Source organism: Stegodyphus dumicola, chromosome 6, assembly GCF_044657685.1.
Source record: "Stegodyphus dumicola isolate Sdum_Otavi_A_Nest chromosome 6, ASM4465768v1".
Lineage (NCBI taxonomy): Eukaryota > Metazoa > Arthropoda > Arachnida > Araneae > Eresidae > Stegodyphus > Stegodyphus dumicola.
Genome location: NC_140773.1, coordinates 84,460,542 through 84,476,905, shown reverse-complemented (window position 1 = coordinate 84,476,905; position 16,364 = coordinate 84,460,542). Strand labels below are relative to the sequence as shown.

The following is a 16,364-nucleotide window of genomic DNA, read 5'->3' as shown; positions in this document are numbered from 1 at the left end:
AATCTTACTAGTTCAGCCATTCTACCACCTTAAATAATAAAACAAGCAATGTACTTCCTAACCAACACACACCACAAAAGCCCTTACAAAACATCCCATGATTCAAAATTTCCTGGAATAATACAACCGATTATGTCATAATAGGTTTTTTATAACATTCAACTACTCAGGTTACCATAAATGAAACAACAACTAGGGCATAAATGAAACAATAACTTGACGATAAATGAAGCAACAACTTAGCGATAATACAAAGGGTACCCTTAAGTCAACTCTAACCTGAAGATGCTAAGGATGACAGCAACTGAATAAAATAAGGTATGATAACGGAACTGGTAAAGACACTTCGGTACAACTCTAATATATGCCCTAATTTCACCAAATGTGGCCATATGTGTTCTGCGCTGGTTTTTGGCACGATTGCGTGTTGTATGGCAACCCTGTTGATGTTGAAAAATCTTTCGCTGGAGCTCGTTGGTTCGCCTCTGCGTCTGAGAAGATGGGAGGGAAAAATAAAATGGTAGTTGTTGAATTGAAGTTCGGCAAAAGGAAATGATTGTGGCTATCCTGTTGAAGGGTAGTGGGTATTTGGAAGTGTGGAAAGAGGGTCTGGGAGATTATTTTTAATGGCAGTGCATGATAGAAGTAGGGATTTGTGATTTTATTTATTTGTGAACCATAGTATAAATTTTATGGATAGTGTGTCTAGCTGTCATGTAAATACGATAGTGATTACGTGGCGACAAGTTGAAGGCGGTATGAAATTTATATTTCTGCTATTCGAAAACGCATTAATTCATGGTAAGTGCATTTTATTTTATCTTTGTTCTTACTTTGTAGAATGTTATGTTCATTGGTTCTTTAGTATGAATTACTGTCGTTATTGTTGTTTTTTTAAATTGTTTGAAATTTATTTTAGTTTATTTTGTTGTTTAGTGTCTAGACTGTACAATTCGTAGATGTTTTTTAAAGTTGAATCTATGCAATCTATCAATCTATGCAACGAACGAATCTATGAACTATGCACACCTCGCTTTAATAAATTAACATAACAGCAATAAAAAACTAAAAGAAAAAAAAATCTACAAATTGCGCAATTTAGGCAACGAACGAATCTATGAACTACGCACACCTCACTTTAATAAATTAACACAACAGCAATAAATTTCAAAGAATACCATGTACACAGCATCCTGTTTAAACTTTAAAAAAAATCTACAAATTGCACAATTTAAGCAACGAACGAATCTACGAACTACGCAGACCTTGCTTGAATAAATTAACATAACAACAATAAATTTCAAAGAATACCATGTACACAGCGTTCTGTTTCAACTTTAAGAAACATCTACGAATTTCACAATCTAGACACTACGCACTAATCAACAAAATAAACTAAATAAATTTCAAATAATTAAAAAAACAACAATGACAGAAATTCATACTAAAAAAAGAACATAACATTCTACAAAATAAGAACAAGAATAAAATAAAATGCACTTACCATGAATTAATGCTTTTTCGAACAGCAGAAATACCAATTTCATACCGCCTTTAACATGCCTCTACGTAATCACTATTGTATTTACATGACAGTCAGACACACTATCCAGAAAATTCATACTATGGTTCACAAATAAATAAAATCACAAATCCCTATATCTATCATGCACAGCCACTAAAAATAATCTCCCAGATCCTCTTTCCCCACTTCCAAATACCCACTGCCCCTGAACAGGATGGCTACAGTGATATTTTCTTTGGTTGATCTTTACAATATGGTAACTGGTAGTTTGGCGACATTTTGGAGGCGATAAAGGTTACTACCTGGGACTTTGGTAATAATGTGAGCAGTACTCAGTTCCGATTATTCATTATTTTGTGTGGGGGAAATGAGAGATCATGGGATATGTCATGTGATATTAATGGACGAATTACGGTTCTTTAATCGGAAAAGGGGGGAATTTGGACAAGTGTCTGTGGATGTATATTATTTTGTATATTTCATTGTGTGTTGTGTGATCTTCATTATGTGTTGTGTGAAGTAGGGTTGAATAATTTTGGGATTGTATGGCGCTGTCTAAAGTGAATTGTAGATGTGATAAAGAGAATTTTTTTTTTAATCAAATTCGGGAAAAAAATCATTCAGTAATTTTATTGAATCCATAATAAAAGTGTATCCACCATGTAAGGAAGATTCGGAAGAAGATTAGGTTAGTTAGACTTTGTTAAGAATGTGAGTAGTATTCAGTTCTGATTACGCATTATTTTGTGTGAGGGAAATGAGAGATCATGGGATATGTTGTGTGATATTAATGGACGAATTACTGTTCTTTAATCGGGAAAAAATCTGGCAATTTTGTATTTGGCTTTATTCTGTGTTGTGTGAAATAGTGTTTGTGAATTTTTGGATCCCATGGCCGTAACTAAAGTGAATTCGAAATGGGTATTTAGTGGTATTGAAAAGGATAGTAATAAATGTTTTTTAAGGTTGTGCGAGAGAGAAATAAAGATGTTTTATTATGTTATTTATTTTACCTGGTATCTTGCTTTGAAAGATAAGTATGATTTTAAAGATTCTGAAACAGAAGTAAGAAAAGTGTATCCGCCACGTAATCAAGATTCTGAAGAAGATTAGGTAAGTTAGTATTTTTAATTATTTGAGGATATTATTTTTATGCATTGTTGTAAATGTAAGGTGGAAAGGAATTTGGTATTATTGGGAAAATTGTTATTAGCAATGATTTAGTTTAAAGTAATTAGGATTGTAAGGTAATTTTTATTAATTTAATGTATGTGCTCATTTATATTTTAAGTAGTGTTTTTGAATTTAATTATATTTTAATGAAATGATAGTTATTTTGTGAATTTTATGTTTGTAGGAATTTGGTATACGTTTAAGTTCAAATAAACGTGCATGGAAATAATTTAAATATTTGATATTAAGTATTTGTAATGCTTGAGGTATGAATTCGTTGGTGACGTGTATAATGTAATAGATGATTTAGATGTAAAAGTTTTTGGATATTCTATTTATTTTATATGTGGAAATGTTGATATTTGTAAAGGGTAAATACTTTTTCGCGATCATGTAATTTCATATATGTTCTTTTTACCGGGTTTAAAGATTGAGAAAATTGTCATGTATTTTCGTGAAATTTTTTTAATTTATGAGAAAAAAGCAGTGTACATGGATATAGTGAAGAGTGTGCGCAATGCCATTTTTGTGCAATTCTGGGATGTTTTTTTAAGTAAAAATAAGTCGACGTGTACATGGTTTAGTGATATTTTAATGAAATGATAGTTATTTTGTGAATTTTATGCTTGTAGGAATTTGGTATACGTTTAAGTTGAAATAAACGTGCATGGAAATAATTTAAATATTTGATACTAAGTATTTGTAATGCTTGCGGTATGAATTCGTTGGTGACGTGTAGAATGTAATAGATGATTTAGAGGTAAAAGTTTTTGGATATTTTATTTATTTTATATGTGGAAATGTTCATATTTGTAAAGGGTAAATACTTTTTCGCGATCAGGTAATTTCATATATGTTCTTTTTACCGGGTTTAAAGATTGAGAAAATTGTCATGTATTTTCGTGAAATTTTTCTGATTTATGAGAAAAAAGCAGTGTACATGGATATAGTGAAGAGTGTGCGCAATGCCATTTTTGTGCAATTCTGGGATGTTTTTTTTAAGTAAAAATAAGTCGGCGTGTACATGGTTTATGTGTATGTGTTATTTTGAAAAATGCGTAAGGAGAATGGTATTGTGCAGTTTTTCCTAATTTTGCAGTGAATATTTTTCATGATTAAGCAGTTTTGTTTGATAAAATTTCTAGCATAAGTGTAATTCTGCTAGTAGATTGTTGGAAGAAGTGTTCAGGAGATAAAAAGAAAAGAAACATGTCTTTACTTCGTGAAGACAAAATGGCGGCGGGGAAAAAAATAGAGGGTTGCTGTAGGAGAGTTGGTCGCCAAATTTTCGCCAAAAAATCGCCAAGTTACCATAATGTAAAGATCAACCTTTTCTTTTGCCGAACTTCAATTCAACAACTTCCACCATTTATTTTTCTCCCCTATCTTCTGAGACACAGGAGCGAACCAACAAACCAACGAGCTCCAGTGAGATTTTTCAACGTCAACAGGGTTGCCATACAACACGCAATCGCGCCAAAAACCAGGGCAGAACACATATAGCCACATTTGGTGAAATTAGGGCGTATATCAGATTTGTACTCTATATTTTTATTTTTCAAGCCAAGAAATTACTTACCTAATTAGAAATAAAATTTATTTTGATTTAAATAGAAATGTATACCTATGAATGCATCAATGATTATGTGGACCCTGCCAGCGGATGGCACCACTATACAGACTAAGCTTAGATGAAAGACTTCTGAGTGAAGCTAAGGGTTTAACACAAAGGGCTTTGAAGAAGAAATCATGAAATCACTGCACAAAATAAGTTTGGATTTAACAAAATATCGTGGCCAAGGAGGTAACATCCTAGTATACAGTATGCCTTAGTGCGGTTTTGAAAACTGTAGCCAACATCAAAATGACTCGTTAACTGCTCATCATAATGTTGGCAAAAGTAGCCAAATCCCACATGTGTATTGTATACTAGAATTAAACCACCAAGGATACATTGGTGCAGCAGTAATGAGAGGGACGTACAAAATTGTGTGGAAAACATGCAATACGAAAAAAACTACATGCTTGATCTGAACATTGTGTAGCCCATAATCTAAATATAATTTTAAAAGATGCTATTGAAAGAAACATAGAAATCTGCCAGTTTTTCGAAACAATCCAAACGTATACAGTCAAAAGTCTTTAATTCGGACTCGTCGGGACTTCGGCGATTCCGGATTATCGATTTTTCTGGATTATAGATCATCAGTTTAAATCTGGTAAGATGGCATGCAGAAATTATAAAATTAAAAATATGAAACCGTAATTTATAAAATAATGAGCAATTATGATCCAAAGGGTATCCAAATTTACCAAAAAAGAAGCCTAATATTTATTTGTTTACTTTATTAAACATTTCTTTTAACGCGCGGATGCGTAAAGCATACCGGTTGATCTTTACATTATGGTAACTAGGCGTTTTTTTGGCGAAAATTTGGCGACCAACTCTCCTACAGCAACCGTCTATTTTTTTTTTTCCCGCCGCCATTTTGTCTTCACGAAGTAAAGACATGTTTCTTTTCTTTTTCTCTACTGAACACTTCTTCCAACAATCTACTAGCCGAATTACACTTATGCTAGAAATTTTATCTAACAAAACTGCTTAATCATGACAAATATTCACTGCAAAATTGGGAAAAAGTGCACAATACCATACTCCTTACGCGTTTTTCAAAATAACGCATACACATAAACCATGTACACGCCGACTTATTTTTACTTAAAAAAACATCCCAGAATTGCACAAAAATGGCATTGCTCACACTCTTCACTATATCCATGTACACTGCTTTTTTCTCATAAATTAGAAAAATTTCACGAAAATACATGACAATTTTCTCAATCTTTAAACCCAGTAAAAAGAACATATATGAAACTATCTGATCGCGAAAAAGTATTTACCCTTTCCAAATATGAACATTTCCACATATAAAATAAATAAAATGTCCAAAAACTTTTACCTCTAAATCATCTATTACATTATACACGTCACCAACGAATTCATACCGCAAGCATTACAAATACTTAGTATCAAATATTTAAATTATTTCCATGCACGTTTAATTCAACTTAAACGTATACCAAATTCCTACAAACATAAAATTCACAAAATAACTATCATTTAATTAAAATATCACTAAACCATGTACACGTCGACTTATTTTTACTTAAAAAAAATCCCAGAATTGCACAAAAATAGCATTGCGCACACTCTTCACTATATCCATGTACACTGCTTTTTTCTCATAAATTAGAAACATTTCACGAAAATACATGACAATTTTCTCAATCTTTAAACCCGGTAAAAAGAACATATATGAAATTACCTGATCGCGAAAAAGTATTTACCCTTTCCAAATATGAACATTTCCACATATAAAATAAATAAAATATCCAAAAACTTTTACCTCTAAATCATCTATTACATTATACACGTCATCAACGAATTCATACCGCAAGCATTACAAATACTTAGTATCAAATATTTAAATTATTTCCATGCACGTTTACTTCAACTGAAACGTATACCAAATTCCTACAAACATAAAATTCACAAAATAACTATCATTTAATTAAAATATAATTAAATTCAAAAACACTACTTAAAATATAAATGAGCACATACATTAAATTAATAAAAATTACCTTACAATCCTAATTACTTTGAACTAAATCATTGCTAATAATTTTCCCAATAATACCAAATTCCTTTACTTCCACCTTACATTTAGAACAATGCATAAAAATAATATCCTCAAATAATTAAAAATACTAACTTACCTCATCTTCTTCAGAATCTTGATTACGTGTCCGATAAACTTTTCTTTAGTTACGGCCATGGGATCCAAAAATTTACGAACACTGTTTCACACAACACAGAATAAACCAAATACAAAATTTCCAGATTTTTTCCCGATTTCCCCCCTTTTCCGATTAAAGAACCGTAATTCGTCCATTAATATCACATGACATATCCCATGATCTCTCATTTCCCTCACACAAAATAATGCGTAATCTGAACTGAGTACTGCTCACATTATTACCAAAGTCCCAGGTAGTAACCTTTATCGCCTCCAAAATGTCGCCAAACTACCGGTTACCATATTGTAAAGATCAACCAGCATACCTTACTCATAGCCGAAATTAGAAAATTGCAACCAGAAAACTATGTGATTTGTATTCGTGATATTTATAATGACGAGAAATTTTATTTAAATCATATCAAAGACGGAGTACATCGAAATTAAATACTACATTTAGTAAGGAATTATAAGCCGACTAAAATAAAAACATCTGCCCTGAAGATAACGATAGTGTTGACAGATCAACTTCCAGTTCATTGCGCGCCGCGACGTGCCCCCCCCAATACGTTCACAGAATAATTTGCTAGCAATAATACATCTTAATTACATTGCATTACGTCTGTATTACGCCAAACTGTTTTGGATATCCTCTCCTATTTGATTTAAAAGGATTAAATCAAAATAAGAAACAACATATAACACAACATTACTGAAAAATTTTTCATTCGATTAAATTGATTCATATAGTTACCTTAATTGTAAAGAAAATTATCAACCTTAACTAGAAATAAAGGTGTTCAAATTAGGAGGAACAATAAAGAGAATGGTCTGCCCAGATACCTCCAAATCTATAATTATAGACTTGCCATATGTTTATTATCTGATTAGTTCCAATACCCCCTCTGATTATGAAAGTAATAGCAATTGTGTTCCTACCAGTTTTCCAACATGTTCATCTTCTAAAATTATTTATAGTTAACATAAAATAATCAAAACAATTATTAAAATATGAATTTTCATTAATTATATGACACAAAAATATCATTCTAAAACATTAAATGTTACACTACTCTCAGAACATCACATTCCTTATAAATACTGTTGTTTTGTTCGTTTTCAGAAATATTTGCAATTTAATGAAGCTCTTATCTGAATCAGAATAACATTTATCAGGCAAAAGATATACATTTTTTTCACAAATGTACTCAAATATAAAGCCTTTAAATATGAGTAGATCATGACATTCTATAAAAATATCAAATTCAAAATATTTTTTAACTACAGACTGCTAGAACACAATGTGATGGTTTAATTCTATGATATCTTAACTATATGCATGTTAAAATTACAGATATACAGCAACACAATTTTATTAGATATTCAATTCACAAGATTATCTTAAGACATATTTTCATAGGAATTACATATATATATATATAAAATTTACCTTTCCCATTTGTTGACTGCACAGGTTTTGGTGGAATTCTAACATCAACTTTCTTTTTTGTATGGTCATAAAATGTACCAGAGCTTGAAAATGTCATCAGGCTATTTTTACTAGTTTGACTTACAGACAATGAGTTTGTTGCACCTACTTGAATTTCTGATTGTGATTTTGCTAAAGTATTTTCGCTCTGACTAGGCCGATTACTTCGCCCACCACCGATGCCCACACTACCTGATGCACCAGCAATTTTTTCTCTGTTAGGGGCATTATAAGAACCAATTGAATGTCTACTCTCATTGGTCACTTTAGGTCGTATTTCAACTATTTTAGGTGTCTCTTCATTAGGTTCTTCCTCTCCTGTTGCTGGAGTATGTAATTGTTCAGCGGTGACAGATTTCGGTACAATAATCTCAGTAGGGCCTATTGGTTCTTCAACAGATCCAGCAGTAGATGGTACAGCTGCCATAATAAACAGTTCTTATTTCTGTACTTCCTAATAACACATTGTTAGCCTATAAAAAAAAATAAAAAAAAACTTTTTTTGAAAACAGACATATGCATATTAAAAAGAGCTTTTTTAAAAAGAAGTTCAAGCATAATAAAAAAGCTTCTATATATATTTTTTTCCTTTTCAAAAAAGAGGTAAAATGATGCTAAAATGAAACAATGTACATAGAATTTTACTTTGTAATAGTGTTATTCAGTTGATTTCATTTAGGAAACTTCTAAATATTTACTAAACTTCATGTTTCAAAAGTGTATTGAAAACAAACAAAATAGTTACTTTACCCAGATATTTACCAATTTGACAAACAACCTATACGACGTAGAGACACTTTCCACGGACGTTCTGCTAACAACGAAACGCAAAGAAATGTTTCGTTTTGCGTTAACTGTGTCTTTAAGCCCTTAAGGTGAGAAATAACACACCACAGATCGTATTTTATTCTCGAGTGTCAAGATGTAGAAACATCTTTTTACTCGACTTCTGATAAGGATCGGGTAGGAGGAGAAAGAGTAGGGTGGAAGGAAGTGTGGGAGGCGGAAGAAAGAGAGTGAGGTTCGCACTAGCGGCGGCGAAAAAACGGGGGGGGGGCACGTCCTGTGTCGTTATAAGATGTAGCCGCGGGTGGTAAACCGCAGAGTCAGTTTAGCGTGAATGAGTCAATTAAGGTTGTAATTCTTAGGCTGCTATCACACGTCGGTTTGTTTCGAAAGAACAACTGTTTGGAACAATTTTTCTGCTTTGTCACCACAGCCAATCACCACAGCTCGCTTTGGGGTTAACACAGGGGAAACTTACCACAGGAGCCTTAGGGAAACTGATTCTCCATTACAAACAAGCTAACAGCGTTTCGGCGCTGATAGCTGATTGGTTGAAAACGAACAACTTGCAACTTTTTTCGAAAGGAAGGAAAAAGTCACACGTCTTTCTTTCAATAGTAAAACAGGCAGAAAAATTGTCCGAAACAGTTGTTCATGTGAAACAAACGCCGTGTAATATGGGTAGGATGTCACATGGTACCGATGTTTTTCTCTGCGACGCGGGGAGTGTCTGAGAGTGCTAATAAGGCTATTACTGTGGGTTTGTACTGAATAAAAGAAGTTGACCGCTAATCGTTTAATATACACTTGAATAAGTTCGATTCGAAGGTCTCTGTGAATATAGATGTTTGGAATATACCAAGGAGCATTGAGAATTTCTTGTAGAATTTGTAATTGTTTAATATTGGTTTTAGCTGCATGTTCCCAGATCGGTGCTGCATAAAGGAGGGCTGGGCAAAGTATGGAGCGATATAGAATTAATTTGTTTGTAGTAGATAAGTTGCTTTTTCTACCAAGAAGAGGTCGCATAGTAGCTGTGGCAATTTTAAATTTTTGTACTATGGACCGGAAGCGTATTTCCAAACCCTACCCCACTTTTCAAATTTTTGACGTCACGAAAATATCGACTAGTTTCACCTGGGCAAGACGACCTACCCCACTTTTGACTATTACGGCGCGCTTTCGAAAGAATTGTGCTGAATAGTGTGTTTAGGTGCTTTAATTGTGAGATTTGAGTACTTTAAATTATTATGAGTGGAAACTTACGCAAAATTTTTAGTGAACGGTTATTGTTTATCGCCGTAGTGTATTTGAGGAAAGAGGAGAATAATTCACTGCTGATGTACATTAACAGTATGAAAAGTATGAAAGGTGATACTCGGCAAAATATGTAATGCATTTATCGCAAAATTCAGCGACGACAGTAAAACAAACGAGATTGTTCGAAAAACTTATCCACATCTGAAGCCACTATACAAAAATTGTATGTGTGCAAATACAGCAATTTTAATAAAAAAAACACTAGCAGAAAACTTCAGATCAAGGAATATGAAAGAATTGCAGTGTTCTATGTGAACTAAATAATAATAAGAAGAATTTCAATAAAGTTCGTCTATAAAGATATGTGAGGAACTTCATAATTATCAAAATACTTCATTGCTTTGGTGAAAAACTGAAATTTACTAAATTACCTAACTTTATAACATTAAATATCTTAGTAACTATAGTATTATGCTCTGTTTTATGAAAGCTTAACTACTTTATTCATTTGTTATACATTAAAATATTTTCTGATTTATTTACTAAATGTGTAATCAATTATCAGGATTACTAAATGTGTAATCAATTATCAGGATTACTAAATGTGTTAAGAATTTCCATACATGCTTGCACAGTGTGACTGCATGTTTGTGTAATGGACTTTGATTTTCATAAACGAAAAAGAAATACAATTCCAAATAAGTACTTTTTTGTTTTCCAGTTCCTGTGTTTAGCTGTAAAAGTAAATTCACTTTAAGTACTCTGTGCACTTTTGATGGTGTAAATACTGAAATGTGTGTATAGTAAAAACTCAACTAAAAAAATATCGGGAAAGCTCTTGAAATTTTGGGTAGTCGAGAATACAAAAAATGAAATACTGTAGCAAAGTAAGTGAATGGAAGAATAGACTACTAGTCTAAAATCATAAAAACAGTTCATCTTATTTGTATCCACTTGACTATCAAAAGCCAATATTTAATATGCATGATTTTGAAAAAAAAAATGTATGCTGCTGATCTGTGGAATATGATAACGGGTGATTTTTGCAATGGTTGTTAAGTGGATTAAGATTGCAAGTTGAGACTTTAAATAATAGTAATCTGAAAATTTGAAGTAGTAATTTTATATCCAACTATCTCTGCCAAAGAAGGTCCATATTTTAAGTAATTAAAATATATATTTAACCACTTGTTATTAATTTCATAAAGTAAATTCTATAATTTAAATTTTATTTACTTTCATCTATTTAATGTTTGCCATTATAAATTTCGTACTACTTTTATAAGATTTCATAGTTGCTAATTATACTTTTTTTCCTTTACTTAATTAAACTTTCCTTACTTTTTATTTAGTTATTTTATAGTACATACATATATATTGTATGTAAGAAAGGGATTTATGTGCAATAGATATACAGTAAAAAATCATTAACACAAAACTGAGGGGACAGAAATACTTTTTTGTAGAATATTGAAAAAAAAAAAAAAAAAAAAAAAAAAACATATATTCATAACAAAATTAAGTTTATTAGAGTACATTTTATTTGCAGAGATATGTATGTATTTAATAAAAATCAATGAAACGAAAAAACATCCTCAAGAACTTAAATTTAATACAAAATTTTCAAGCTTTTTGAAAAACAAAATATTGAGTTTTGGGAAAATAATCTGATATTTTTCTTTGCATTGTCTTTTTTAGCATCAAATTAAAGCACCTCTCTTTCATTCCACACCCCGCTCAATTCTCGCCTGCGATGCAGGTGTTTTCTATATTTTGTTCTTTCCCAGAAAGGATATCTTTTCGTATTAAGCTATTTTTGTTTCGTGTGAAGAGAAACAAAATGCATGAAAATACATAGTAGTTTGTCGGAACCGTTGCATTATTTCGTGTTAACCGATATTTCATTTTAAACGTATTCCACTGTATACAGATGTGTTTGGACTATGTATATAGAAATTATTTTTTAAAAGGAAAATTTATAATCCTACTAAAAATTTTCGTGCATTATCCTGCTAAAAATTTATCAGTAAATATATAAAGAAAGAAATTTAGAACCAATTTTTCACAAAGAATAAAAATTCAAATTGATAAAATCCTGTAAATGTAGAATATCAAATATTCTTTTTAGACTAGTACAATCGTTTTACATTGAAAGATATTTTTAATGATTTGACTTCCCCCCCCCCCATTTTCCTTTGCTACTGCTGTTTGATAAGAGGTTCTAGTAAAGTTTTGTGTTAACATTATTTTGAACTTTCAAAGATTTTCCACTGTAGGATTTTAATTTTTTTTATACTTTTAAGGACATGTTTTCATTTTTTAAGATTCTTTTTAGATTATAAAAATATTTTTAAATCGGAAGATGTTTTTAATGATTTTCCTTCGCTTTGAGGAGGACCAGAATTTTCGGGTGAACTATTAAGATAAAAAATATACTGAAATGCTTCATCAGCTGATTCTGGATACAGAAAAGCAAGGATTTTGTTTTAGAAGGGAAAATGTAATTAAATTTGACATACCTCCTCTTGACGATATTACAGTCAAAAGTCGTTAATTCGGACACCCATAATTCGGAATGATCTATAATACGGACCTCAAAACTAAAAACTTTCTGCGCGTGCGCCGCGTTGACACATGCGCATAAGCGTTTACGCGTGCGCGTAAGACCTTTTACGACTGCGCATATGAGTGTGTGCAAGTGCAGAATACGTTTTCGCGTGCACGTTTTATGTATAATGGACGTATAAGCTAAATAATTATCTATTTCAGTTAATTTTGATGATTGCGTTGTTCCTTAATTTTCGAATTGGATCCGGCTTATTATTTTTTGCAGACTGTAAGAGCAATTTTATAAAAGTAAGCTTAAACTTTCGATTATACCAAATAGAATTTCCGATATATATTTGTTAATATGTAAAGGATCTAAAGCGAAAGTATGTTTTGAAATCCGAAATCTGTTTATCAATTTCACGCTGCTCGGCGGGGGTAACGCCGCGGCGGGCGCGTAATGAATTGGAAGTTGATCTGTCAGCACTATCCTTATCTTCAGGGCAGATGTATTTATTTTATTTGGCTTATAATTCCTTATCAAATGTAGTATTTCATCTCGATGTGCTCCATCTTTGATATGATTTAAAACAAGTTCCTCGTCATTCTAATTCACTTCCGATAGCGAAGAAAGTGACAGAGGTTATTGAAAACGAAAAAATTTCGATTGACAAATTAGTCAGTATTCTCGACACGGCAATTATCGGACTTGAACAGCGGAACTTTGAAACTGAACAAGAAATTATGTCTGTTTAATAGAATTAAAGAGAAAGTATTATCACATGAAACGAAGCAAAACTTAAACAACTTACATTGAAAGAAATGTTTAATAAAGTAAACAAATAAATATTAAGCTTTTTCTTTTTGCAAATTTTGATACCCTTTAGATCATAATTGTTCTTTATTTCATAAATTACGGTTTCATATTTTTAATTTTAGAATATCTGCATGCCATTTTACGAGATTTAAACTGATGATCTATAATTCGGAAAAATCGATAATCCGGAATCGCCGAAGTCCCGACGAGTTCGGATTAACGACTTTTGACTGTATTATGTTGGAGTTGGTTGGATTCCTCGTTTTTCTTGTTTTTTTATACTATTTTTTTTTCCTTTTTATAATTCAGCTGAGAAACAAAACAGGCAAAAAATGGGTTGGCTTCAGGAAACTGATTGGTCTAAACCAAAGCTTCTTAAACTTTTTTCCAGTCGTGACCCTTTTTCATTACAGATTTTTTTCACGACACCAAAATATTTACGAAAATTTTGTGGGACCCCATAAGCATTGCGAAAATCCGACATGTGCATGAGTGAAACTGTCAATTTTTTCACTTGTACTGTAAGATAGTGTTGCAGTTTTAGGTCATTAACTTTAATTTCTAATTTTAAGACATAGAACAATGTGAAAATTTTTATTAAGTACCAAATGAAATGACAACGTCACGTGAAACAAGTAAAATGAACATTTATAGTCTAAAAAAAAAATGCAGCGAAACATTTTTGTTTTTTTCTTTGTCTGTATTGTCTTATCTTTATCTATTTTCAGATACATCGTGTAAAAATATTGGGTAATTGTAAAATTACTATATTAAGCTAAAGAAATACCAAAACTACTAAAAATTTTTGCAACACGCTGCTATAGATGGGGGTTGCGATCCAGAGTTTAAGAAAGTCTGGTCTATAATAACGTTACAATATTTGACTTTGTTAGAACATTTGATAACTGAGGCCACAGCCAGTGTGGTTATGGCAGGTGAAAAAAATTTTGGAATTTACAGAAATTACAAGTAGCAACATTTTTGGAATTTAGGAGTGGAAAGGTTTTTTTTTTTTTTTTTTTTTTTTTTTTTTTTTTTTAGAATTTAGGACCCACAGAGATTGCAAAGCACAGCAAAATGTACCTGCTGAAGCTAGGACTTTAGTGCATGGTTATATTCTAAGGAGTGTATGCCTGAATGCAGAGATGCATTTTGAGTCATCATCACTAGGTCACCAGCCTACACAGCATTGTGTAATACGTCATTCATGTAAATAAGGAATAAAATTGATTGCACTTTAGTTAAATAACTTAACTCCTTCCTTGTAAGTATTATGCGAGAGTACTGTAATTGTTGAATAAGGATACACTTGCTTTCTGTTCATTTGAAATGGGATAGATCTGATAGCAGTTATTCTGGCAGAAGCTTCAAGGAACGGATCATTTTGTATTTAATTAGATAATCAAAATACACAAGCCATGGACATAACATATTAAACCGTAATTCACTTTTCACATTGGACAGCCAATGTTTATCCATTTTAACATAAGTCACACTTTCCCGTACTTTTGAAAATAATTTATTGCATCTTGTTCTGTTGAAAACAAGCCTGAAATAATTTTTTTTTTCAAAATGCAATTGATAACTTGTATTCTTTTTTACAAAATTTAAACCTGGGAGTCATGATCAAATTAGATGGGGGGGGGAGGGTCACCAAATTCAAAAAAAATTATTTGACAATAAAAGATATATGGAAATTTGAAGAGAATTTTGGATGTTTTTTAACATTTGCCAGGAATTTTAAATTAAACATTTCCGTATTTTAATTTTGATTTTTATTGCTTTCCACTTGATTTGTGTGTTATACTTGATGATTTCCAAACAGCTCGAATTCAAAGCAATTGCATACGTGCAGCGAAGATGTAGTTTTTTTCGGCTATCTTAGTAGTGTCTTGCATGCAACTTGTAATTGCAAGACACATCATTTATAAACTATGTTTCTTATTTCTAATCAAATTTGTTGTCAAGTAAGCAGATAACATTTCCTAAATATTGAAAACTTTAGTAGTGTCTCGAAGGATAATAAAAACATTTTTTTTAGTTGCAATTTTGTTCATGATGGTTAAATGGCCCAAAATAGGTACCCAATGGTCACAAGAGAAACGGGATGGATGGACCAACATCAAATAAAGAGAAAAACTATTAATGAAAATGCAAATAAAAATGAATTCACCGGCTCTCTTTCTACTTCTAAAAAAAAATTGAGTAAATATCAAGAAGAGTTTATTTAATACTATATTATTTACATGTTCGAATCCCGCTAACGGGCTGGCTGCATGGGTGTTTTCGTGGTTTTGCCCATGTGTAACGTGTATACGAGCCAGTTTCCCTTAGAAAGTCCTCCACGAAGGCATACCTCCCCTTAGGCAGATAGCCCTAGTGTGCTTTGCCATAATTAAATACACCACACCACACCATTATTTACATGTTGCATTATCAATGGGAAATGAATATCCATTGTGTGTTAAATGCAGTGAAAACTTAGCACATGGAAAGCATGAAACCTGTGAAATTAAAACCACATTTAGAAATGGTAGCCGGTACAACTGATGCCAAACGGAATATCTTTGCTGGGTTACCTTTTACGCCTCATTTTCAAAACAAGTCACAGCCATTTCTTATCAGATTGATTGTTTCTTTCAATACTGGTATACAATTACATACAGTCAAAAGTCGTTAATCCGGAATGATCTATAATCCGGACCTGAAAGCTACAAACTATGCGCATGTGCCAACGCATATTGCGTTCACGCATGCGCAAAATACCTTTACGCATGCACGTTTAATGTATAACAGACAGTATAAGCTAAGCTAAAATTATCTATTTCAGTTAATGTTGCAGATTGCGTTGTTCCTTAATTTTCGAATTGGATCCGGCTTATTATTTTTTGCAGACTGTTAGAGCAATTTTATAAAAGTAAGCTTGAACTTTCAATTATGTCAAACAGAATTTCTGATTCTGGAGCT

At 32.0% G+C, this 16,364-nt stretch overlaps 1 protein-coding gene across 2 annotated transcripts in view; it reads right to left on the bottom strand.

Moving 5' to 3' along the window:
• LOC118185426 (uncharacterized) overlaps positions 1-8,938 on the bottom strand; it is a 43,340-nt gene extending 34,402 nt beyond the window's left edge. The window contains exons 1-2 of one of the 2 annotated variants that reach the window (XM_085818623.1): positions 8,738-8,938; positions 7,949-8,460 (exon numbers count right to left, since the gene is read on the bottom strand). In XM_085818623.1, the coding sequence (XP_085674749.1) occupies positions 7,949-8,414 (466 nt within the window). In that variant the 5' untranslated portion in view covers positions 8,415-8,460; positions 8,738-8,938. The remainder of the gene's footprint in view (positions 1-7,948; positions 8,461-8,737) is intronic. The other variant, XM_085818624.1, reaches the window with a different exon arrangement.
• Between the last annotated feature and the right edge of the window lie 7,426 nt (positions 8,939-16,364).